The sequence below is a fragment of the Anopheles coustani genome, chromosome 3 (assembly GCF_943734705.1).
Source record: "Anopheles coustani chromosome 3, idAnoCousDA_361_x.2, whole genome shotgun sequence".
NCBI lineage: Eukaryota > Metazoa > Arthropoda > Insecta > Diptera > Culicidae > Anopheles > Anopheles coustani.
In genome coordinates this window covers 22,503,495-22,528,092 of record NC_071288.1, presented here as the reverse complement: position 1 = coordinate 22,528,092, position 24,598 = coordinate 22,503,495, and the positions used below count along the sequence as shown (strand labels likewise).

The 24,598-nt window shown below is 48.4% G+C and overlaps 5 protein-coding genes across 6 annotated transcripts in view; 2 read left to right on the top strand and 3 right to left on the bottom strand.

Annotated features, from left to right (window-relative positions):
- The first annotated feature begins 84 nt into the window (after positions 1 to 84).
- Positions 85 to 2,775, top strand: LOC131271392 (bifunctional 3'-5' exonuclease/ATP-dependent helicase WRN-like). The gene has a single exon (XM_058272806.1). It carries the CDS (start codon positions 127 to 129, stop codon positions 2,743 to 2,745), a length of 2,619 nt encoding a protein of 872 aa, XP_058128789.1. The 5' UTR covers positions 85 to 126; the 3' UTR covers positions 2,746 to 2,775.
- A 962-nt stretch (positions 2,776 to 3,737) lies between these two features.
- On the top strand, positions 3,738 to 9,363 carry LOC131272662 (organic cation transporter protein). The gene is made up of 6 exons (XM_058274488.1): positions 3,738 to 3,940; positions 7,357 to 7,518; positions 7,637 to 8,091; positions 8,159 to 8,327; positions 8,413 to 8,705; positions 8,795 to 9,363. The coding sequence occupies exons 1-6, from the start codon at positions 3,738 to 3,740 to the stop codon at positions 9,361 to 9,363; spliced, it is 1,851 nt and encodes a 616-aa protein (XP_058130471.1).
- Positions 9,364 to 9,378: 15 nt separating this feature from the next.
- LOC131261269 (transmembrane protease serine 9-like) lies at positions 9,379 to 11,734 on the bottom strand. Its single transcript, XM_058263258.1, has 5 exons — positions 11,493 to 11,734; positions 11,042 to 11,050; positions 10,119 to 10,223; positions 9,718 to 10,045; positions 9,379 to 9,640 (listed from the first exon to the last, which is right to left on the bottom strand). Exons 1-5 carry the CDS (start codon positions 11,729 to 11,731, stop codon positions 9,467 to 9,469), a joined length of 855 nt encoding a protein of 284 aa, XP_058119241.1. The 5' UTR covers positions 11,732 to 11,734; the 3' UTR covers positions 9,379 to 9,466.
- A 604-nt stretch (positions 11,735 to 12,338) lies between these two features.
- On the bottom strand, positions 12,339 to 15,434 carry LOC131272651 (uncharacterized). Its single transcript, XM_058274476.1, has 6 exons — positions 15,283 to 15,434; positions 15,098 to 15,212; positions 14,833 to 15,023; positions 13,207 to 14,374; positions 12,579 to 12,966; positions 12,339 to 12,494 (listed from the first exon to the last, which is right to left on the bottom strand). The coding sequence occupies exons 1-6, from the start codon at positions 15,432 to 15,434 to the stop codon at positions 12,352 to 12,354; spliced, it is 2,157 nt and encodes a 718-aa protein (XP_058130459.1). The 3' UTR covers positions 12,339 to 12,351.
- Positions 15,435 to 16,670: 1,236 nt separating this feature from the next.
- The window catches only part of LOC131260986 (M-phase inducer phosphatase-like), a 115,325-nt gene continuing 107,397 nt past the window's right edge, over positions 16,671 to 24,598 (bottom strand). For both annotated transcript variants that reach the window (XM_058262856.1, XM_058262857.1), the window contains 2 exons: positions 18,548 to 20,212; positions 16,671 to 18,479 (listed from right to left, as the gene is read on the bottom strand). In XM_058262856.1, coding sequence (XP_058118839.1) covers positions 18,167 to 18,479; positions 18,548 to 20,212 — 1,978 coding nt within the window. In that variant the 3' untranslated portion in view covers positions 16,671 to 18,166. The remainder of the gene's footprint in view (positions 18,480 to 18,547; positions 20,213 to 24,598) is intronic.

Below are 24,598 nucleotides of genomic sequence, written 5' to 3'. Positions count from 1 at the left end.
TTTACAAACTTGACTTTTAGATTTGACGGCTGCAAACGCGGGGTTTCTCAGTATATCAAAACAATCACAGTCGTTTCGGATCATGTTTTCTGCAGATCTGTTATAAACAGAACTCTATTACACGAAATGTTCGCAGATCCCGGCCCGGAACACCTAGAAGTATTGTCCAACCGATTCGGACACTCGTCCTTTCGTCCGATGCAATGGCGCATCATTCACTCGATCATCCATCAGCAGCGGGACAACTGCGTCATCATGGCGACCGGTTACGGTAAATCGCTTACCTACCAATATCCGTCCGTCTTTCTGGACCGCCTCACGTTCGTCGTTTCCCCACTCATCAGTTTAATGGAAGACCAAGTGCTATCCCTGAACGTTTGCAACATTCCAGCCTGCCTGCTTGGATCTGCACAACGCACCAATCAGCTGGCGGCCATCGAGGCGGGAAAGTTCCGTGTCGTGTATCTCACCCCGGAGTACATTACCGGTGAGAGTGGCCAAAAGTTGCTGGCGTCCGTGCGGGACCAGCTTATCCTGATTGCCATCGATGAGGCGCACTGTTTGAGCAAATGGGGTCACGACTTCCGGCCGGCTTATCGAGGCTTGGGCGTCATCAGGGAGCTCTGCCCGAATGTGCCAATACTGGCCGTTACCGCAACCGCCACACTGAAGGTAAGGGACGACATTGTGCGTAGTTTGAAGCTGAACAATCCACAAATACTCTGCACCGGTTTCGATCGACCCAACTTGGAGTTCATCGTGCGATCTAAGGGACCGCAAGGTCCGCTGGAGGATATCAAGCCACTGCTGTCCAAAAACCGTCCCGGTAGCGTAATTATTTACTGCATCACACGTAAGCAAACGGAAGAGATAGTGGAACTGCTACGAAGCAAAGGATTCGTCTGCGATGCGTACCACGCAGGACTTTCGATAAAGCAGCGCCGAACGGTGCACGAGCAGTTCGTGAGCGACAGAGTGCAGATCATCGTGGCCACGATTGCCTTCGGAATGGGCATCGACAAACCGGACGTGCGGTTGGTCATCCACTACGGTGTGTCGAAAGATCTCGAAAGCTACTACCAGGAGGCGGGACGGGCGGGGCGCGATGGGCAACCGTCCCGCTGCATCATGTTCTGGAACCGGGCCGACTTCAAGACGCATGAATTTCTTCGCTCCCAGAGTGAAGGATCGGTTAAAACTAATCTCGAGCAGCTGTCGCGCACGATGAACGAGTATCTCGACACCAGAGACTGCCGGCGGAAGTTCATACTGCGATACTTTGAGGGCACTCTTTCCCAGATGGGCAAACAGGAGGAAACAAAGGTGGAGATGGGGAGGAAATGCTGTGATAATTGTACGCGTGGCGGGGTTGCGAAGGACTGCGAGCGATACGAGGGCATCGATGCCGACGGTCGGTACGACTTTGCGGTGGACACCGTTCAGCTTATGCAGGCGATCGAACTGTTGGGTGGTGGAACAGGCCTTTCTCTACCGATTCTGCTACTACGGGGATCCAAAAACAAGAAATTGGGCGACCGTCTCTTACGACACCCGCTGTACGGGAAAGGCAAGGCGAAGGATGAAACGTGGTGGAAATGCCTTGGAGGATTGCTCGAGCGGGAGGGTTACCTGTGCAAGGTGAAAATTCCAAATATAATAAACAAATTTGCCACGATTTACAAGGTGCAACTCACCCCTGTAGGGCGTCGATGGCTTAACTCCGGTGGGCCCGATCGTAAGCTAATGCTGAAACCGACCGCGGAAATGTTCAAAATGATGACGGTCGTCAAACCAGCTTCACTGTACGACCCAACGGAACCACAGTCATCCGCTTTACGAGGCCAGTTACCCTCCAAGGGCGCAGGACTCCAAGATCTCACGCAAGAACTTGTTAAGTGCCTGCTGAAAAAACGCTCCGAACTTGCGACCACATTCGAGTGTATGCCGTACATGATAGCCTCGAATGCCGCCTTGCGTCAAATGGCAACCCGTAAGCCGCTCAACCTGAAGGAGATGAAGGAGGCCCAACTGGACGGATTTTCCGATGCGAAGCTGCAGAAATTTGGACGAGAGTTTTTGATCTGTATTCAACGGATGCTAAATTTCCTTCCCCCGACATCCAGTGAAAGCAATGATGCTGCCGATGCGATAAAATCGCAGCCAACGTTCACCCAAAACGTGGCATCACAGCCGACTTGCAGTCAACCAAAAGATGCCATAGCAACCGTAGATTCCTTTTTCGACGAGGAAGATGAAGATGTGTTCGATTTGGACGAACTAGATCGGGTGGAAGCTTCGTTCGTTAACGAGAAGGATGTTACAACGCCAACCTCTTCGCCATCTCTCTTGGGATCATCACAAGATTGCCGGATAACGATCGACGCAGGTTCAGAAGGAAAAGACTGTCAAGAGGATTCTCCTAACAGGGTAATGGATGCTGCTCGTCCAGGTGGAAATAGTGCCAATACTCAAGTAAACCTTCCATCGACCGTGCTTTCAACATTGCCCATTTATTCAGATACGAACGTTGGAAGAGAATTGAAGCCGCAAAATCCATCCCAGCCATCACTTAGTGCCACTCCCACCGCGGAACCGCATAAAAAGGGAACATTTGTCATGAAAACTCCAATACGCGGGCGTACGGTGAACCTTAAACGCATCCTTTACGAGGATGACGAGAGCGAAAATGATGATGAAGTCGAAAATGAATTGTTTTCCAAGAGGTTGCCTAAGAGAAAATCGTAAAATAAAATTGTTGACCTGTTAAACATCTTTGTAAAATAACAGCGTTCGTAAACATCCATATCACGTTTCTATACAACCATATTCCAGGGAGGAATCAGTTTGGCCGTTCCAGTGCCGAAGATTAATTTCTTCCCTTACGCGACCAACGACTAAGCCAGGGTCGGACCGAATAGAACGACAAAAGGTACAATCAATGATAATTTCGGGTCTTCCAGAAGGCAACAATTGACGCTCCAGTGGCCCTTGTTGATTGGTGCACAAAGGACACGGTTTTTCACAAATTACGCTCGCATCGCATCTACGGGACCGGAAGCACTCGATTTCAAAGTAACGCGGTCGAATGCTAACGTGCCCACGAAAATTCATCATGCACTCGAGCGCGTATGAAGGGCCTCCAGTTTATGCAGCGCATTTATTTTACAGCAAACGACATCATCCCATCTTCACCGCGGGCTAGCATTTCCGCTTTGTTTTGTCCACCACTGCGTTCGGTCGCAGTTTCTTCTTCTTCGCCTGATAAACGCTACACGGGCCACCACATGGTGGTGTGTACGATTGAAGAACGCGCCACTACTCAACGCGCATCAACCACGAGGTTCCCGGCCTCTAATCGCGGAGAGCGGGCAAACGGTAACGCCGTATCTGGTGCCGGAGAGCATCAGCGCTCAGTTCTTGACCGTTGGTCGCGGAATCAAGTCACATTGAGCTGTGCTGTGTGCGAAGAAAGCGGGAACACAGAGCGCAGCTTACAGGAACTTAAAAGGTGCCTTTTGCGGGCATTGCCAGCTGCACGGATTGGTGTGGATCTGATCGAGTATGGCTAGGGATTGAAACAGAACCGAACTGTAACCACTACGCACCGGTGTGAGTGTATACAACACACGATCGTAGTTTAAATTTCAAACCGAAAGTGCTTCGTGAAAACGTGCTCGGTGGTGCAGTGCGGTGTGCGGTGTTGATCAAATCACGAAACAAAGTAACCGTTCGTTGCCATGGGTCAGGAGCAAGATCATGAAAGCGATGTCGGTGAGGAAGCGCGCAAGGCAGATGGAAAGCAGCTGCAGCCCAACCAGGACGAATCCGTCTGTCAGCTTAAAAACGGTACGGCCAAGCTGACCGTCGAATCGAACGGTGACCTGAAGCAAACCATCCTCGATGGGCTGGAGAAAAAGGGTGACCGTGGACTCTGGCTGTGGTAAGTCGTGGTAGCATGCGCGCGCGCAGAGGATGCTAAAATTAAACCGGAGAAATAAACACAACTCTGGCCGCGCCCGCCAGCAACGGTTGGCGCGTCCGCTTTTTTGTTCTTGCGAAACATTGACCCATCTTTTCCACATGCGCTACGGAAGAGAAAAGAAACGAAATCGTGCCATTCCCACCGCGAACGACTTTACGGTTGCAAAATACGGCTGGTCATGAGGAAGGATAAAAATAAATCCCATGCAAAGATAACGTTCACATATGGTTTCCCGTCCGGTGTGAGACATTGAAACGGGTTGTTTTCTTTTACTTGTCATGGTCAGTTTTCCGCTTGCCACGCTCGCATCACCCGCGGAGAGCTGCACTTCCTGCGGGAGGCACTGAGGCATTAGTCCAATTTTCCCGCCCACAACGTGAGCTGATGAGGAAATTAAAATCGCATACTTACACACCAACCGAGGTCAAACCACTAACAGAGAAGAGCGTGTGTCGAAAAAATGCCATTTCGATAAAAAAAAAAGCAACACCGGATATGTCGGCAAACACGTTCTAGGGGAAAGCGAAGCGCACGTGCTTCGAGCAAAGCCACGAGATGGCCTGAGGAATGTGAAAGTTGTGCGCTGTTTCTCCCGGCGTTTGTTGTCACCGGTGAGAATGGTTCTACATTTACTTTCTATTTTCTTTCACTTCGTTCATTCTCCTTTCGTCAAGCGACCCGGATTGGTTCAACGAAGTTCAGTGAACATTGGGCCTGAGTATGGCGAGAAGCAAGCTGAACGATGAAGTGGGCTTGATAAACTAGAAAGTGATAGTGTTGCATTCCCTCTTCAGTCCCACTGAATTACGGTTATCTGATTGAGAAGGAAAAATGTGTTGATTACAGTGGGCTGTATATTTAATCGATGCGTGGCTCGTTCGGTAGTCATGGCAACATGATCCCTTCGATGTCAGCTGTTAAAACGTTAATGCAGTAGACACATGCAGTTAACCTAAAATCGTTCATCTTTTTGAACAGGTATCTATTGTAACAAAGATTTATCGAAATTGGAAAAAATAGTTAAAAAATGTAGTTGTGAATTTACTTACGATTTTCTTTTGCAGGTAGTTTGTACTTGGAAGAACCTTTTTGGAAACTTGACCCTCCTTAAAGGCATTACCTTCAAGAATCCACAGCGGTGTTTCATGCCAACAAGAAAAAACCGCGGTTGATAGGCAATGTGCTGGGATACAACACGAAATACTCCCGGAAAGACCCCGGTCGTGCCAGGTTACAAAATTCCTGAACGTTCCTAACGTTTGCCAATTACGGTCTCGAACTAATGAAATAAATGGTGGCGCTGTAGGACAGTTCGCTCCAAACGGCTAGGGCTTACCTTTTCGAGGTGCAAGAGGTGGGACACCTTGCGCGACGGCGAGTGCAAAGAAAATGCGACTAAAACGTAAACATTCAATGCCAGCAAGTTTAACAACTGACCTTTGCCTTCTTGGGCACACTATCGTGCGGGTTCCCTTCGGGTGCTTCGTACCAAGGAACCCTACCCCTCTTCGAAACGGAGCTCATCGTGCCGTGCTTATCGGTGTGTCGGGAGGAGCCGTAAAACGTATCTGGAGCGTGCCCACTGGTCGATCGATTGGGCGGAAGAAGATTGAATCTGAGTAGTACCCCTTGCGATTACCTTTGCCACTGTCTATACATCAGCGGCGAGAGGTAGTCGAGGTTGGCGGTAAAGTGCAAATCTTCTACCAAGCCCAACAACACTATCAGTCGCGCGGTCTTACCGCGACAACGGAACCCAACGACCTTTTATGGTACGCCTTATCGGGAGGGGCACATAAAACGATGGAACCGAAAAGAAAGGAAACGTACGGTAATTGAACGATTGACAGCGGCCAGGATTTTGCGATGATAGACCGCAGCAGTACGTACGCTTGATTGGCCCGCTTAAGGCAGTGGAGGCTGCCGTATTCTTATCACCGAAGCGAAGAAGAAACGTTGCCGGGAGTGGATCGGATGCACCGTAAGCGATAATGACCCGTGAGTCGACGGAATTCGGCGGCACGATTTCCGTCAATATAACGTCCAAAACAATGGACTGAAACACCGTGGCCTCAGTCTGATAATGAATTGTCGGGTTCGGAAGATTAAAATATTATTTGCATACATACTATTTGCATTCCGTTTACACCACACGTTTGGTCAGCATTGACTAGGTCAGCTAATGATAAAAAAATTAAAAACATCCCACGGTTATGTACGCAACGTGTCTCCGTAAAAACTTGCCATCATTTGTCCAACAAGGGCACGTGAGAAGTCGGCCTTTTAGCGGATTTTGCCAAGGTTGATCAGGTTTATCGACATCACGCACGCGGGGGGATATAGCGTGGATATACACTGTATACATGCACAGAAACCTCAGGGGCAATTTAATCTGACACGGTGTAGAATAAATTAAACTATGTCAAAGAGGCTTCCAAAGAGAGTGCAAAAACTAAATACAATCAAAGAGAAACATAAAATGTGTAGACAACATTCGGTTTCAAGCTGCAGACTGTAAATATTTATCGGTTTTATTATTCATGAGAATGCAATGAGAAGCAAAGATAACGAGATATACGACGGTGCACTAAGCATGTTTATCATTCGAAACTGATATGGTTTGTTAAAGATTATCATACCTATCTACTGGTTTGTTTTAATCCGTCTTCGTTATCTTCCGTCTGTTATGAAAGAGATATCCTTATGGGTCGCATTTTTATTACTAGAACAATTTAAATTCTATCTGACTGCAATTAACCCTCACTCAAACCAAGACTCGCCAAATGTGTGACCTGAGGAGTACCTAAAATGAAGTTGTTTTAAGCCAATAGCCAATAGATAAAGGTGATTGGCGTTGATATTGAATTAATCAATTAATTTGATTTTTAAACAATGCAAGTTAATTCTACAATCTTAATCGTGCTTTTCACGCAGTAATAGTTGTTGCAAAAGCTAGTGTTATAAACGCAAAAATGTGGTAATTTCACGATTATAAATGAAAAATTACAATAAAAAACCTGAGCTTGTAAAACATCATTGACAAATGTTGTAGAGCTGGTTTGCACCGTTAATTTTGCAACCAAAATTTGATCTTTTTGATAAACATTGTAAAATCATTACCTGCCCTGCTCCTGAACAAATTGTTTTTTTGTTTAGCGATGTTAAGCTCATCGTCACCATTGCTTCCTTCACGAAGCTTTACAAAGTATGTCCGTTTTGATTACCCGTTTCAAACGTATCACAACAGAAGATCTCCTAATGTAATGACTGTTTTTAAAATAAATTGGTCACGAGGTGAAACGTTTCTCTCGCTCGACTCTCTTATGGCGCCACGTGATTGACTGTGTATTTTTTCATTTCCATATTTCCCCCAGGGTTTTGTTCATCCTTTGCCTCACACCGAACATTCTCAATGGTTTTCACGTGTCGTCGTACGTTTTTCTTGGCCAGCAGCCAAACAACTACTACTGTATGGTGCCAACTCTCGTGCATGCCGGCTGGAGTCACGAGGAAATACGCAACATCACAGCACCAACGTAAGACCATCCAAAACCGTAAGACACTGTGTCCCGGAAAGCGCGGTTCACGTCCTTTCCCCACCGGAACGATGGATTTATGAACGTTCCAACTTGTCCCGCCGTTTCTTCCCTGCAGCGGTAGTGCCCGGAACGGGACCTGCACAATCCTCGCCTGGAACTACAACCAGCTGAGCAACCTGAACTACCGGGACGCGCTCAGCTACACCCAGTCGCATCCACGCCCTACCGAGCTGGACTGCCTGTCGACGGCGTCCACCCACGGGTGGCACATGTACTACGATCAGCCGGAGGGCGTTTCGATCGTGCCCGAGTGGGATCTGCTGTGCGAGCGGACTGCCCTGCGCTCGACGGTACAGGTGGCCCTATCAATCGGGAAGTTTGTTGGCGCGTCCAGCTTCGGGGTCATCTCGGACAAGTATGGACGCAAGACGAGCTTCTCGATTGCGGCCACACTGTACATCGTGGCCGGGTTGCTAACGACCTTCTCGCCGGTGTACGCCCTGTTGCTGCTCGGTCGCATCGGACTCGGTGCCTCCGCTTCCGGAGTGTTTTATCCTGCGTTCGCTTTGCGTAAGAGTCACACTAACGAGATGTTGGGCTCGAGGGTTTCTCATCGGTTCTCGGTTCCCATTTTCAGTCACCGAAAACATTGGCAAACGGCATCGATCGTGGATGAGCATCGCGTTCAACTTCTCCTACCCCTTGGGTATGCTGTTTCTCGCACTGGCCGCCTACCTCATACAGCCCTGGCGGGATCTATCGCTTGCCCTCACCGTACCCTCGTTCCTGCTCATCATACACCTCTAGTAAGTTTATAATTGAACCCGAAAGATATGCCATAGTTGGGAATTGTTTGATTAAACGTTTGGTCTCACTTTCGCTTCAATTCAGCTTCCTGGTCGAATCGCCTCGCTGGTTGCTGAGCAAGGGTCGGGAACGGAAGGCCTTCCGGATGGTGTTCGGACGGAGCGCCCCGAAGGAATTGCTGGACAGTGCGGCTGTGGCGGAGAAAAACCACGACGTCGACGCCGAATCTCAACCGGCGGCGACCGTTCCGTTCAGCACCAAGCTCAAACAATCGGTCAGTGAGTTTACGAAACTGTACGGCACACCCGTCCTCTGCCGGCGGGCTCTAATATGCCACTTTACCTGGTGCATTACGTCACTGTGCTATTACGTGACAGGTAAGGGGTTTACATTAACTTTAAGGTTTTTTAGCATATATTTAGAAAAAAAGGAGATTATTTACCTTCCATCGTTTGATTACCATCAGCGCTCAATGCGGACAACTTCGCGGCCAACCGGAACGTGTACGTCGCCACGACCGGCTCGGTGGACATCGTCGCGTACATCCTCTCGATCATCGTGCTGGCGTACTTCGGGCGGCGCAGTTCATCGTTTTGCTTTTTCCTGTACGCCGGCATCTGCCTGCTGGTGGTGCTGGCCATTCCGGAGACCAACACGACTGCCCTGGTGACGCTCGCCATGCTGGGCCGGGTCGGCATTACGGCCGTGTACGCGATCGTCACGTTGCACACGGCCGAACTATTCCCAACCGAGATCCGCAACACGGCCCTCGGTATCTGCTCGACGATGGCGCACGTCGGTTCGATTGCGGCACCGTACATAACGGATCTGCTCGGACGGCTCGCCTGGTGGATACCGACCACGATCTGTGGTTGCTCGGTGCTGCTGGCCGGTGCCCTAACGCTGCTTCATCCGGAAACACGTGACGCCGCGCTCAAAGACCATGCGCAGCAGGAACAGCTGGACCACGCAGACGAACCACCACCGACTGACCCAGTGGATCCGGAAGACGTGGAAGCGAAAAACAAACACTAGTTGTAGGCAGGGAATTCACTTTAGTTATATGATAGTTAGGTTAGGAATCGGACACGATTTGTTTAAGTTTAGGATTAATTCTTGCTTCCGCTTTTTTTTTGTTTCAATGAACTGACATTATGGAACTCATCGGGTAATGGTGTAGGTAGTATGCGACGTCGGTGTACACCCCGGGTGTACCGGCCGCACCACACCCGACGCCGTACGATATGATGCCGCGCAAGACGAACTGGTTGGAGGGAGGCTTGTGGCAAACGTAACCGCCACCCGAGTCGCCCTGAAAATATGATACCATTATTTTTAACATTACGATATAAAAGTACATAGCCAACATAAAGCAGGCCACAACCCTACCTTACACGCGTCGGCCTGCCCAATGGCACAGAACATTCCCGAGTTGGGTGGCGGTGCGACAACCGCGCCCATCATTCCAATGCAACTATCGATCCCGAACGCCAGCACGGTCCCGTACCGGAGCGTCGTGCTAATGGGTCCCTCGTACGATTCCGAACCGTAGCCAAAGATGTAGCATTGCTCCCCGTTTACCACCGTTCCATCCGAGGGCGCTGGCAGTGACAAACGTTTCGCCACGTGGGTTCTAGGACGCAGACGTAAGACATTCCCATTGCTTTCACTACTTGTGGCCGCCCGAAGAAGCGCAATATCACCGACCATGGTAACGCTTTGAGAATGAAAAAAGGCGAGGCAACTAAGTATCATTGTACCCACCAAACACCATGTACACATGTGCTTACCGGTTGTAGGTGCCCTGTATGTGCATCTCGACGATGGGATACCGTACGACGGTGGTGTCGTTCAAATTCTGACCTCCGATCTGAGCCACTATTTGAGAGTGGTTACTTTTTCGTAAAAAAAATAATAAAAATCATACAAGCAAAAGGGTCACACTGCTACGATATTAAATAAAACTAGGAAAATATTTGGTACGACCGCAAGAGAGAAATAGAGCATATTCTGTATCAATTGTACAAGGTTTCAATAATAAAAACTGCCCCAAGCCTGGTAAATTCGGCTGAATACGATGATCTTCAGAGTGCCCAATATATTTTCATACAAATTCTAACATCAGTTATTTCTTATCACTAAGTCGCGTTTTCTTGAATTGTTTTTTTTACATTGAAAGCTACATTTTTAAAGATCATTTTTGGATGAAAAAAAATGTGCATTTCAGGCCTGTACCCCCTCTCTAAGCCATGGTAAGGTTTTAGAAACATGATTTTTTTCCTATTAATGGAAAAAATATCACGGAACCTATCCTAAACCAGAATCTGCCATTTTCTCTGGAACTGCTACAAGACATAGCTTTCACCTGCAAAGACAAACGCTCCTCGCTATCTGGGTCTGCTACAGGACATAGCTACGGTCTACAGGAGACCACTACGGCTGGATGAAAATAGTGTATGCGAATATATTGGACATCGTGTATGTCTACTGTATTACATGCTCAGACGCTGAAAATATCGCAGCAATAAAAAATTATAGTGGATTCCCAGTTAATGATCCGCAAAATATTAAAAACATAATCAAAGGCATTAAAACCAACATTTTAAAACTCAAAAAGACGCAAAATAGCTACACAGTCGATATTTAAATAGTAAAAGTTGATTTTTTTATATTTAAAACCAAATCAATCACCAGCTTCTATCAGTTAGTATACCCAGTCTTCCTCTTTATTCATAGAATAAGTTCACCGGTATATTTCGTTAAAAAAATACATCTTTACGTTAAGGCAGATAAATGGAAGTACGCTATACTTGAGCAAAAAGAACAAGATGATCCGTGAAAGAAGTCAATTGTATCTTCCAAATCGATATCTTCAATACTATCAATGGAATATATTGTCATTTTGTTTAATCTTGACAAGAGTTTTAGCAACGTAATCAATTTTTTTTTCACAAAGTAATGCATCTAAGCTGGATGGTAAATAACAAAGTCCTAGTTGGTCTATTTACCCCAATTCAATCTTATATAACATTTTAAAGAGCCCAGTAACCCATTTTCGCTTAATCCACACATGTGTTACTTGACCTTGTTATTGAAGTAACTTTTTTTTTTAACTGTCAAGCAGACAGAGCTTGACCCATCAGGAACCGTAACACTCTACTTACAACGAAATCACGCAGTGTGCCGCCGTCAGGATCCACCCGTCGCCCAGATGCGTTCCGCCACAGAAATGTTCAAAACCACGATCGATTAGCTGCAGTGAAACGGCAAACGGAAACCATGCAGACCGCCGCGCCGTCCCATTGTCCGACTCACTGCGCACTACCGCCTCAATGATCGTTGGCAGTGGTAGTACCAGTAGCACCGCCACCAATAGCAGCAAATCTCCAACGCGATCGAACATCGTCGTCGGTTCGATCTTTTCGACACGCACGCACCGATGATCACCGCCAACTTAGCTTAACATTACCGAACACAGTGCTTACTTTTCCGATAGTGTTTGACACTTTATTGCCATGAAAAATAGAAACGAGCTCATCCAAAGTATCGCTTCGTTTCGTTGCCGTTCGTTCTGGGACGACTCACAAAATTAAACCGGCTGTGTCAATAACCTAGCAGTGGCAAGCAATAATTGAAGCATTGGCGTCATAAAAATAGGCTCAGCACGCGACAGCGGATTACAAAAATATGCTAAAAGTTTGTTGCATTTCGTTTTCAAGTCTAATTTTTTTATTTGTCAATAGTCGATAATTCCAGCGCTATTGTTTGTTCCGTTCTATAATCGCGTAATACTTAGGGAATTCTTAATAGTTATTTCATTTAATATCCTTACTAACGAACCTTATCACGGGGTTCATTAGATTTAAAAAAAAGAAAGATGGAAGATTCTTGCAACAATTAAATTTGTAAAGGAATCATGGAACAAATATTTCATTCTATGTGATTGAATGAAATTTAAAGTTTAACGATAAAAATTTAAACCAAGGAAAATTATGTCATTACAATGCTTTACGATTTCTGCGTTTAGCGTTTAATGATAGAAATGATTTTCATACGAAATAGTTCAGATTCTTCATCAAAGTACACCTTTGCTTTAACCTTCATGCCGCGCAAATCATCGGTCAAATTGCTGCTTCCTATCATCTCTTTGGTTAGAAAATCGGTATCTAAAAAAAACAGATAAGAACGAAAAATCATGCCATAAAGTATACCTTCAGGTTAAAGAATCTGAATGAGAGATCAACACTTACTTTCTATATGATATTCCGAACAGAAAAGCTTCCGTGTGAGACCTGGGGGGTATCGGCGCTTGGGGCACGATTTGTCAAGCTGGGAAAAGAGTCCCAGGTCTATCAAAAAGAATTGATTTTCACAGTCCGCAGTTAGTTTGACCGCCCGGATCCAGGCGCCTTCGTAGTTTACCAAACAACCATAGTTATGTTCGGGCTCTCCTAAGTACTCGTTCCGATCCAACTGGCCGTACTCTTGGCACTCCCGCATCATGTTGGCGAAAGCAGCCTCGGACTTGGCCAAGATTGCTCCAACCTGATGGCTGGTGGCAAACTCGGACGCTTCCACTATGACGAGCTCTTGTTCCTCGTGCTGTTGAATGTCCGACCGGAGGGAAGCTTCATCGAACTAAAATAGAAAGCGACTTGTATTATCACTGAATAATGAAATTAACTGAAATAATGCATTCGTTTTCGTATCGAGTATCATTATAAATCAAAGTTGCAAAATTTGCTTGGATCTGCAACCCGTTCAACTCCAGAATAGAAAGGGCAAAGCATTATGCTTTAAGGACAGTATTAATTATCAGCAGACCCGACAATAAGTAGACACATTCTAGAGATAATTTAAAAAAAAGGAATAACTTACCTCACTTTCGTAAACTGGTTTGTACGTTGCAGGATCCGTTGCCTCGAGCTTGATCGTTTTCACCGCCGGGGTTGTCATGGAACGCACTTTGGCGCCCAAAAGATACTGTGACTCGACGTGACGCAACTCCACCGTTTTGACACCCGACGTGGGACCGTCCTCCACAAGCGTTAACTCAAACTGGTGCGCCTCGACCAGCTCGTTGAGGAAGTGTTCCACAGCCGTTGAAAACGGCGCTCCTTCACGAAGGGCAACGGCATGCGTTAGGCAGTTGGCATACTTCACAGAAGCGTCGCGAATTTCCTTCATCTGGCGCCAAGGGAGGGTTACCAAGTTTCCAAAATCTGGAAACACCACGGTACCATCGTTTCCCTCGACCTTCGTGACGACGGCACGGTAGAAACAATCGTCAAACGGAGCGAACACAATGTCACCCTCTTGCGGTGGCTGCTGCAGTAGCTCATCTATCTCATCCGCATGCTTCATGCAACGCGTTATGAAACTCAGGAACGGATCATCGTTCCCACCGTACACCTCGTGAATGTGCAGCAATTTGTTCGAAACGGACGAAATGGCCACCTTGCTGCCAACCGGCGGGAATGGATCGTATGCAATGGTCCGCTTCGTCGTCGCTGCCTTCTTTTGCATTCTCTTCAATAGCGTCGAGGACGGTTGTTGCGGAGAAGCATTGGATGGTTGTTGCGGAGAAGCATTGGATGCTTGTGTAGGATCAGGCACCTGATTCTGCTCTCGCTTTTGTTGTTGTTCCTGTTGCACCGTTTTCTTTGTATTCTCCGGCACGGCAGCACGATTTGACGTTTTTTCCGGAAGAATCGGAGTTTGCGGTTTGTTCTGTAGCTCTTCCAAAGCCTGTTTTACTTTCTTGAGTTGCTCTTGCTGCGGCTGCTGCTTTACTTGTGGCTCGTTTTCGATATTTTTCTGCGGTACGCGTTTCTCTGTCGCCGGGTTTTTCTTGGGCCCATTCGACACGGCCACATGACCAGCTGCCTTTGCCTCCGACTTCTGTTCGAACTGCTCTGTGTTTGGTTTTGGCGACGGCTGATTTACTTTTTTAACTTTTTGTTCCTTCTCCTGCTGTTGGCTCTTCGCCTTCGGCTCTCCATCGGAGTACAAACTTGGGTGCGGTCGATGTTTTATTATCAAGGGTCTGGCAATGAGAAATATTACAACATATTGTTAAAAAAGGTTCCAATGTCAATAGAATCCCACACAACTAAGAAAATGGTAACAATTATTTCCTGAATGCAAACGATGCGTGAAAGTGGGAAACCGAGCTAGCAAACCACAGTTTAGTTTTGTCGGGTTTTTGGTGTTCTTGGAGATTAGGCTTTTCTACTTCACTACCCAAACCTTATTATTCACTTTATACAATCACGTTCACTCTTTAACACGTTAAGCGCTATTCCCAAATTGCACTACTTTCCGTTCTGCCAGCGATTCGTAGAAACGGCGGCCTACCTAACGGACTCTGTCGGTCCTAGCAGACCGACGCCGGCTTACGGGAAAGAACACTGTCGGCCCCACGGGGCCGACGCAGCGCTTAACGTGTTAAGAGAAATACACATAAATCGGAAATTAGATTAGAAGGTGGTTTCCATTACTTACGCCTTACAGATTTTGCGATGTTTAGCAAAATCATCATCGCGGCATTTTTGGCTGCAGTACGAAGCAAAACAAATGCCGCACATGAAACCCGCATCAATCTTACGGCATTTCACGCATCCGTCCAGCAAATCTTCCCTCATGGTGCTATCTTGAGACACGGGATCAGACGATTTTGAGCTGGATTTTGATTTCTAGCATGAATAAAAAAAATCAAAATACAACATAAGTAAGATTACCATAGCCTCAGTTCTTCAGAAATGCAAACCTGCTCACTCGACGAGGACTCCGCACTTCGTTTATGAAAGGGCCAGTTGTCCATTGGTTCTATAGAAGCCACGCGCCGATCAACCTGCAATGCCCTCTTCGCATTCATGGCAGAACTGTGAATTCCGAGTAAATCATTTGTAGTATCAACCAAGTAAGGTTAGCCGCATCGATCAACGATCTTACCTCGCTTCCTTGTATTTTACGTTCACAACGTCAGGGGCGTAGGGTGCAACGAATACCTGGTACGTTGGTCCGAATGTTTGCAGCCACGTACGAACATCGTTTCTATCAATGTTGCTATTGACGGTAAATTTAAAACACGTGGGATCAGACATAATTGAAAACGATTTTCGGCAACACAATAAGCGTTATTGTCTTCGAGTTCCAGATTCCAAATGGCGTTGAAATGCCGAATGACAGATGAACTTGCCGCCAAAGTAGAGGTGCAAGGCCGGAACTGGAGCGATTGGAATGCATTGAATTCGATATTAATTCGCTCTCGGAGCGACATTGATTCGCTCGTTTTGCTCAGAGTGTCAAAATGGTGATAAAGGTAAGTCTTGAAAGAAGTAAGCTCGTGGCGGTCAACAATTTCCTTTATTTTTCATATAAACAACAACCGAGCTGGACAACCTAGCTCGTCCTTTCATCCACATTGGAGTTGATCCCGGAACTCGACATGCCATCACTAAAAAACCCTGGATGTCAAGGTACTGATATCCAAGATGAGTCAACATACAGTAGTAGACATCTTGGTGATCCAGCCTTTTGAATATGTGTCCGTTAAATGCATTTCGCAAAATACAAAAATTGCAACCAACTTATCAAAAACCACCGCGCATATTTAAAATTATTGATGCGTTCGCCATGTGTCCAAAAGAAGGCCTCTGACCATAAGATGCAATCGATGACGAGTGATCAATAACCACGACAGCAAACGGTTCTGTACCAATTCCATTACCAATCAAGAGCAAGTATTTTTGCTTTCATTAAGTTGTCCGTTTTATACCAACATTATTGAGACACATAACAAAAATACTGTTTCGTGGCAGTCTTATAAAAACAGATTTTTAATTTTGTATTCAATGGAAATGGATATTCAACAGACAGGTTTTTTTTTATATGAAAACGACGAAGGCTTCATAACCATTCGTCAAGCATCCACGGATAGTGCCGGATTTTTACCGACAAAACCCCAATTAACATCTGTTGGCTCCTGACCATCATTTTTGTTTTCTTTTGAATTGAACCATCGTTGAACTAATATTCAGTGTTATAAATATTTTATTCAATTATCGATATACGCGTACCACTGGCATTTAAACTGTCGATTTGATGTTGATTTTCAGTCGGCACATGACACAGAATGTCGTTTGTGAATTAAGTCTAGCTGCTGTGTATAACGCAATGCGGACATTCAAATGATCCGCAAAATCAGTCTCTCGTATAAACAATTCATTTTAGCAAGCAATTGGAAGACAACCGTTCCATTCTGGAGCTGGTGTCTGCGTTGCTCGGGATATAATTTCGCTCAGTTTTTTGTTCTCTCTAATAATGCGCGAATGCGTGTGTCCTGATAGGTTTCGTTTGTTATTTCATGATTTTTATATATATATTTGTTGCTTACTTTTACCTTACATTCTAATAAGGGTATCTTGCTATCGTTGTTTCTTGCACATTTTTTTCTACCTCAATCTCATCTTCGCACCGCTTATGCTTAAGCTATTGTATTCTCACTTCTCTAAAATTTGGTAAGAAGGTCTATCATCTAAACATTTGCACTCTTCCTGGAACGAATCAGCAATGCGAAGACATATCGCTAGCGCATGTTTGTAGAATTTGTTTACGCCAATGTTTAACAGTCTCATGTTCAATTATGAAATACAAACGAAATCCTTTCGTCTGCAATGCTTTTCGTATTTCGCTTGTATAAGAGGATCTTGGGATGGTTTCGTTGCATAGCTCAGGAAGTATTTTCACGGGTATACCCCATGCCGACGGCGGCGTATAGGATATGCCAGAGCGTGTGCACCTGTCTAGGACAGTGCGAAATTTTTCTATTAAAACAGTCATCCCCATGCAGCTAACGCGCCCAGAATGGTGGAGGCGAAGTTATCTAGATCCATGCACCTTCGTCCTATCACTAACAGTTGTATGACTTTAACACGCTACCTAATTTGCACTTGTCGCTTCATTTACGCATTCGTTCTCTCAACAACGCCCGTCACTCCGTCAAACTAGTTTCCTATTGCAATTCAATTTACAAATATATTCAATAAACCAGTAAAATAGCAATGTTCACGTAGGGCACTTTCAGCATCGTGGTTTCATCACGTGCTAATGCTGAAGAAAGGAAAACACAAACTAGGAAGCTTCTAGTGTTTGATCTAACCGTTTGTCTTGTGTGACGCCAATGATGATCAGCACTGCCGCCTATCTTAGGTCAAACGAGTCATGCTTGCCACGGTACAGGTACCTACTCTGTCGACCAACAGTAGATGTTACTAACGTTGTGCAATCGAGGCTACGTTTTGTTTGTGTATTTTTGAAAAGAAATCCGCGAAAATATAAAGAAATTCTAAATCACAGATACAAAATAATGAATAACAATGAAACAAAAACTAAAGAAGCAACGCAACGCAAAAGAAAGGGAAGTGCTCCTAGTGAATGGAGCCGGAAAGCGGCTTTGGCCGTTCGATACACTTGGTGAAAACGGTGAGTAAAAATTGTTGCAAATTTTTGAAAATTGTTCAAACGTTTCGTAAATTGTCCGAAAATGAAGGGAAAAGCTATTTAGCAAATAAAATTGTCTAATGTTGGGGCACCACTCGAGCGGCCATTGCTATGAGTTTGAGAAAAAAAAACAGAAATATAATATATATATGCGTTTAAAAATATGATAACAAATAAAAATCATAACGTATTTACATGCGGAGGTGTGCGCGGATAGAGAATGAAAAGAATAAAAATTAAAGTGACAGCATGTGGTACAGATTGTTTCCAGTCCGGATGGTTGGATGGGGGAGGTGGCAGTGGAACAACTTTGCGTCACCTTCGGGGCAGTGCATTAAAGCATCAGCCTTGACCGGGACTTGGTAAGCCGACTGCCGCCGGCGAGTGAAGAGGACGAAGGAGCAGCGGTAGATTTCACCGTTCCCGTACCGTCCCCATTCCAGCTACGCGACTTCGCCCGGAACTGGCGGTACTGGTTGCCAAACTCGGGGTCCAGCATCGGTCGGTACGCGATCGGATCGCAGAGATCCGCGTGCTCTCGGAAGAATTCCTTGTAGCCACCGTGTAGCAGGTACATTTCGGGATAGTGCAGTGCTGGATAGCTGTCCGCGTTCAGGGTACGATCGTGATTGCGCAAGAAGCGTGACCTAAGGAGAAAATAATGAGCCGATTAGTTCCATGTCCCAGTTTGGTTGTTATCGATGTTCGAACTTACAATTTGGGACCACGCTCGGACGAAAACTCGCAGTGAAACACGACGATATGACGACGCACGGAGCCACCATCTGGACCATCGGCCACCTGCGGTGGTTCGTTCTTCGAGTTGATCAGCTCCTCGATGATCTGCTCCTGGGTGTAGAGATTCTTCGCGCCTCGTATGTGGCCACCCTCGAACTCGTACGGGTACCGGCAGTCGATAATCTTGAAGCTTTCGACCTTGTCATCGAATGCACCCCGCAGCAGTCGCGCCATCGTGTCGCCGGAGATTGACTTCAGGTCACGATGCTGCCCATCCATCAGTGGCAGGACGTACGATTTGCTAAAGTCACCGATTAGGTTCGGCTCGGACCGGGCCAGGGCGCTCATGATTTGCGCATCGTTCATCGAAATCGACTTCTGGTAGATGGGCTTCTTCGGCACGGCTGCCAGCACCGTCGTGCGGGCCGGACTGTCCAGGGCGTTCGGGGCGGGCGGAGACGGCACGGTCGACGAAATCGCCGCTGCCGTCGCTAAGGCCATCGCGTCAAATTGCGCCGTCTTGTAGCGCTTGCTCTGCACGGGGCTGACGCCGGGCGGTTCGGGCCGCTTGAAGCAGCGCGTCACTTCCGCCGACACGCGCGATGAGTAGGGGGTGAGGTTGAGGTTCTCCTGATCCTCCATTGCGATCGCCCGGCGACCGAAGCGTTCCGGCGTCTTCGTCTGCAACACTCCGGCAGCAACGTTCGCTGGTGCGAGCGGGCTTGCGGTCAGCTGGCTGGTGGCACTCTCGTTCAGACTAAGGCACCGGCGAACGAAGGGACGTTTCTGCTCGGGTGTGGTGGCCGTGCGGGTCGTCTTGATCGTGCCGCAAATCAGCGAGTTTAGCCCGCTCGGCAGGATGGATGCTTGATGATGCTCCGCCTGGTAGGCCGGGGCCTGCTGAAACGAGCCCGCCGAGTGGTGGTGCTGGTCCTGCTCATCGATCGCTTCCATGTCGAACAGCTCCATATCGTCCATCGACTCCATCGAGCCGGACGACAGGCTGCTGTGCAGCAGTCGCCGCGAGCCGGTGGGCGAGCTGACCGAACTGTGGCGCGAAATGGACGCCGAGCTCGAGGAGTGGAAGTGGAACAGGGAGTGCTGCTTCGATGCCAAGCTGCTGCCGCCCGCACTGGTGATCGTGGAGCTGGAGTTGTTCAGCGAGTTGAGAAGCGCATCGTTCAGCACGCTCGCACCGTACCCGGAGTCCATCGAGTTGGGGTCGTGCTCGTCAAGCGGCCGCCGAAGCCGGTAACCGAGGCTGCTCATCTTCATCCCGACGGCGGCGGTGCTCCCCGCGCCCACGTTCCCCGCCACCATCGTGCCGGCCTTGATGATGTGCTTGCGCGGGGTGTTGTTCTCCGAAGGAAGCAGCTCGCTGACGCCGAGCGCATCGTCCGGGCAGAGCAGACACGGACTGCACGCCCGCGGACTCTGGCTCTGGGGGCTGTGGCTCTGGTAGAAGGACAGCTCCTCGGTGGGCAGCAGGTTCTCCTTGCCGGGCGAGCCGAGCTCGTGCATCTTGCTATCATCGTACACCATGCGCTGCGGCTGGGTGTGCTGGCGCCGCTGGATACTGCGTTGCCGCTGCTCGGCTCGTCTGCTCGCCGGTGACTGGCTGGCCGAGTTGAGCGTGAAGCGGCTATCGGATCGAGGGAAATGAAAGAATGGACAAGAAATCATCAGTAAGCTGCAGGAAAAAGGGGAGCCTCTTACTCCAAGGGCATCGGGGTTAATTACTAGGCTAATGGCCCTCGTGCATCTCAAGGATAAAACCATGTGCTGCGGAGTGCAACACGGTACAGACCGCGCGCGCGTTAAACTTTTATTTTGTTATGCATTTTTCAGTCGGGTGTGTGCGTGCGTGTTTGCGCCAGCGCAAGGACCCCGGGGCGACGCACACACACGCATCGTGGGCGCAAAGGCAGGGGCACAACTAATAATAGCGGTAGAAATTATACGGCCAAGCCCCAGGAGCTAGCCGTGAGAAGGTCACATCTGGCGCCTCGCTCTAGGCGCACGGCCCCTAGACGACACCGCGTGTTGCAAGGGACCTCCGTTCTCGCTGTCGCACATACATTCGCCACCAGCCTCGCACCACTACAAAAACGAGTCCGGCTGGCTAAGCGAGGGCCCTTTCGGAGTATCGGCTTCGGGTGTGAACTGATAATGGCAGGGGGCGGGTGTGTATGTTGGCGGAGGCCTGTTTTCCCTACAACCCCGGTTGAATGAGCTCGCGGGAAAACTAAAAAAAAACCTCCAAAACATGGTCCGGGCGGGTGGAAAAAAAACCGAGGGACCGATTATCGATCGAGACGTTTGGAGGAAGTTTTTGTGTGTGTGAGTGGAAACAAAAACAACAACAGGCTACCCGGTTCGAAGGCGATGATCTCGCCGTAGAGAGCAAGATCCCTTCGATCCCCGGTGGCGCTTTCGGAGGGGGTTAGGGAACGGAGGTGTGCGAGGATCGCACGCATACAGCGAGACGCGAGACGTGAGTGTGTGTTGCACATGTGCATCTCGAACGGTGTGCATCACCGGACGGATCGGTGGATGATCTTTGACTTCCCCGTGCAAGGCGCGCTCGATATTTTCCCTTTTTTTTGTCGTCTCCCGCTTGCATCTTTCGCGTGCACGGAGGAAAAGGCGACTTCGGCGGCAAATGTACCGGGGTCGGTGTACGTGTACCTACACAACACACGCGGTACGACAGCTGGACGTAAGGGAAAAAAAAGTTGTAATTCTTACCGAGTGCAGTTAAGCGAAATGCGGAAGAAAAAAGTACACCGTAGGATGACTGACCTAAACCGGGGAGGCACAAGAAAGTGTGGTAAAAAAACCGCTACCCCCGTCCGCCTCCCTGTTCCACTGGCCGGTCGTCCAGAACGCAAAAATGCAGCCGGACTCGAACACTGACCTATCCCAAGAGCACAACACACGGCACTCCGCAGTGTGTGGGCTACAAATTTGGAGGTACAACTCGCGGGGTGGCTAGAGAGAGTGGACGAATGACTCTTTTTTTATTTGATTTACCTTAATTTCTTTTGGAGGTTCTTAAATTTCGCTGTTTCCGTCCCCACGCGGCTTTCGGCGGCGTGTTTTGCCGTTTTACGAGAGAGAGAGAGATAGAGAAATGATTTGAACCCAAGCGGTAGGAAGTCGCCGGTGGTCAAATTGCCAAATTTGGGGAAATACCATAACAAACCGCACACGGCCCACCTCCACCCGATCCGCGAACGTTGCGCAAAATGAAGAGAAATAGCAAGCACAAGACGGGCGCGAGAGAAAGGAGGCACGAAAGACGGAGCAAAAGGAAAAAACGAAGGAACACTCAGCCGGCAAATCTCATCCGTAAACAAACCGCTTTGTGGTCTGCTGCTGCTTCTCCCACCACCCAGCTGGCCCACCCTCCCACGGACAAACACACACACACACACACCCACACACACAAGCACAAGACACAACACATTCGCGCATTTTCACGTTCTCGCGGGCCGGAAAGAGCTTTTCGGTATTAAAAGGCCGCGCAAAAACCGGCCACAGCCTGGCCTGGTGGCGGCGGGGCCGACCGGGGCCAGAGGCCGGCGCGAAACCGAAAGTGAGTTTTTTCGCGATTCTACCATCCACCGGCTTCCACGCAAAGCGGCCAGTAGAGCACGAGAACCAACCAGTGGCCACCAACAGCTGAAGTCATTAGATTCGCTGGCAGGAAAACTGCCCGAACGGTGGAGTGGAGAAAATGGAAAGTCGATCGGCTGGATCCGGGCATGCGGTGGAGCATTGAAGATGCGGAGATTTGCGATGGATTTTGAGTGCGGGTTCTTACCGTTGGAAGAAGTCTTCTTCTAAGCATGCAACGTTAAAACTTCTTACTGCTCGCAAGAAGTCTTATGCTAAACACACACGTCAGTGACCTCTGCCTGGGGGGTTCCTTTTTTTCCCCCAACACAGACATTTTTTGGGGTTTTTTTTCATTCTTTCCCCTCCCACCCCACTTCAGCCCGCCGCCGATAGTAATGACCGGGGAAATGTAACGAAGGGAAACGACCCTGGGGGATCGGCGCTAGCCGAACCGAGCCGTGCGAAGAAAGAAGTGTCCTGTGTCGTCGTCTTGTGGGACCCCTCTCTCCGCCGTGCGTCAAAAAACGCACGCAAACGGAACGGGCGGAAGTAGAAATTTCTTCGCCTCCCTCTCTCCCCTCGGTTCCCTCGCCCTTCCTTCCCTGCCCCGCTCACAAATGTTCTTTTGCGCCACTCTCGACTGCACACGACGATGGCGACGACGACGACGCCGGCGAGAACTAGGTAAAATGGGGTCTTCTTTCCAGGATGATTCCCTCCTACCCTCGTGTTCCGCATATATTTTCGTCCCCCCCGAAACCACACGTACAAATGGGGTTGGGAAGAAAATGAAAATGCTTTCCGTTGTGTGGTTGTGCGCGGAGGAAGAATGTGTTCAAGCAGCAAGAAAAGGCTACGAAAAAAAACCCGGAGGAACAAAAACCGTACGAGACGTATTTAATGTGGGCCTCGACAGCAGGCTGGTAAAACTTCCTCCCGTATTGTTTATATGTTTGTCGCTGCTTCGGTCGGGGGAGATACGGGGCACACGCTGCAACACTCGTGCGGTATTTTTCCTTCGTCGGGTCGTTGCCACGCGGGGGAAAGGAGGAAACTGCACCATGCACGTCGGGAAAATGGCGTGCAGCATAAGCGCAGATGAAAACCATCCAAAGTTGGTGTGGGAGAAAGGCAGTGTGTGTGTGCGACACTTGGTTTTTCCTTTTTGGGAAACTGATCCTGTCTGCTGTGAAGTCGTGACTTCAGAAAAATTACTACAGCTCCGCGAAAGGCTCCCGAAGACGTTTTATGGAAGCTGAGCGAGAAGGCGATGATAGCGGTTCGGCAGTGCTTGCTTACCTCGTATGCTCGACAATCTCGAACACCACGTTATCGTCGAAGTACATGATGAAGCTGGGGATTTTTTTCTTCTCTCAGTTATTTCGTAATCGTTTCCTTTCCACTGGTAAACTGCCTCGAAATTACACTTCGGGGGAGTGTTTTCCTTTGCCTATTTGTATATTGCCAGGAAAAGTCTTTACGATCCCACAGACGCACGGCGATCACAACGGTACACACGAACACAATTCACCACAAGGATTCTACACTGGATGCCGGTCACTTGATCGCTAGCGGCTGCTGGGGATGCTAGGAGTCATTTTCTATGCTTTCACCCCGTAACTGTCCGATAATTATGCACCCAGTCTGAATGATGATCACACTCTGGCAGGCCTTCGACATGAAACACACGGTCACACAACAACACAACTGGAGCACAGTTCACCGGAAGGGTTCCGTTGCGTGCTCTTTCCTTTAAGCCAATGCTACCGAAACATTCTCGCTGGTGTGGTGGATATGGTTCGGTAATGTTTGTTGAGCTTGAAGATCACAAGATTGCGGCACGATCCTTGCTATAAGTCAGCCCGTCACCTGCTGCGGCACTGATAAAACTGATCGAACATTTGCCAGCGGAGATCATGGAGAGCAATTCCCAACACTTGGGGAAAGCAGAACAATTTCCACTATCGTCCTATTGCTAATACCCACTACTCTGTACGCGTTCCACGGTTCCAAGGAGCTGCTTCTGACTGCTCTGAAGCGCTAAACTCGAGTGACAGGCCGTATCGCCCGATCCCGATGAGGTAGCCCCTGGTTCTGTGTCGAACATCGCAGGCTCGCTGCTGCTGCTGCTGCCTTATGCTCGCGTCCTTTTTTCCCCTCTCGTTTCGTCGAGAGCCTGCACACAGCACACACCCTTGGGGGCCAGCATAGACCCGTCTTCTTGCCCGCTGTGCCCTGTCTCTCTCTCACATACAATCCCTCTTTCTCACACACCACATACACACTCGCACACAGAGATGTGCCCGTTCTCGTTCTTATGTTCTGCTAATGTTGCCCTCTCGGCCCATTCGGGGTTATGTAGCCGCGTACGCACACAACACCAGCCCCGCGAGAGAGCGAAACGAAA

Bases quoted from the DNA above. Each gene is read 5' to 3' on its own strand.
- LOC131271392 (XM_058272806.1), top strand. From the start codon at position 127: ATGTTCGCAGATCCCGGCCCGGAACACCTAGAAGTATTGTCCAACCGA.
- LOC131272662 (XM_058274488.1), top strand. From the start codon at position 3,738: ATGGGTCAGGAGCAAGATCATGAAAGCGATGTCGGTGAGGAAGCGCGC. The intron at 8,092-8,158 runs GTAAGAGTCACA...TCCCATTTTCAG, and splicing joins TTATCCTGCGTTCGCTTTGC to TCACCGAAAACATTGGCAAA. The intron at 8,328-8,412 runs GTAAGTTTATAA...GCTTCAATTCAG, and splicing joins CTGCTCATCATACACCTCTA to CTTCCTGGTCGAATCGCCTC.
- LOC131261269 (XM_058263258.1), bottom strand. From the start codon at position 11,731: ATGTTCGATCGCGTTGGAGATTTGCTGCTATTGGTGGCGGTGCTACTG. The intron at 10,046-10,118 runs GTAAGCACATGT...TCATTCTCAAAG, and splicing joins ATACAGGGCACCTACAACCG to CGTTACCATGGTCGGTGATA. The intron at 9,641-9,717 runs GTAGGGTTGTGG...TCATATTTTCAG, and splicing joins GGCAGGCCGACGCGTGTAAG to GGCGACTCGGGTGGCGGTTA.
- LOC131272651 (XM_058274476.1), bottom strand. From the start codon at position 15,434: ATGTCTGATCCCACGTGTTTTAAATTTACCGTCAATAGCAACATTGAT. The intron at 15,024-15,097 runs GTTTGCATTTCT...TATTCATGCTAG, and splicing joins AGTCCTCGTCGAGTGAGCAG to AAATCAAAATCCAGCTCAAA. The intron at 12,967-13,206 runs GTAAGTTATTCC...TTTCTATTTTAG, and splicing joins AACCAGTTTACGAAAGTGAG to TTCGATGAAGCTTCCCTCCG.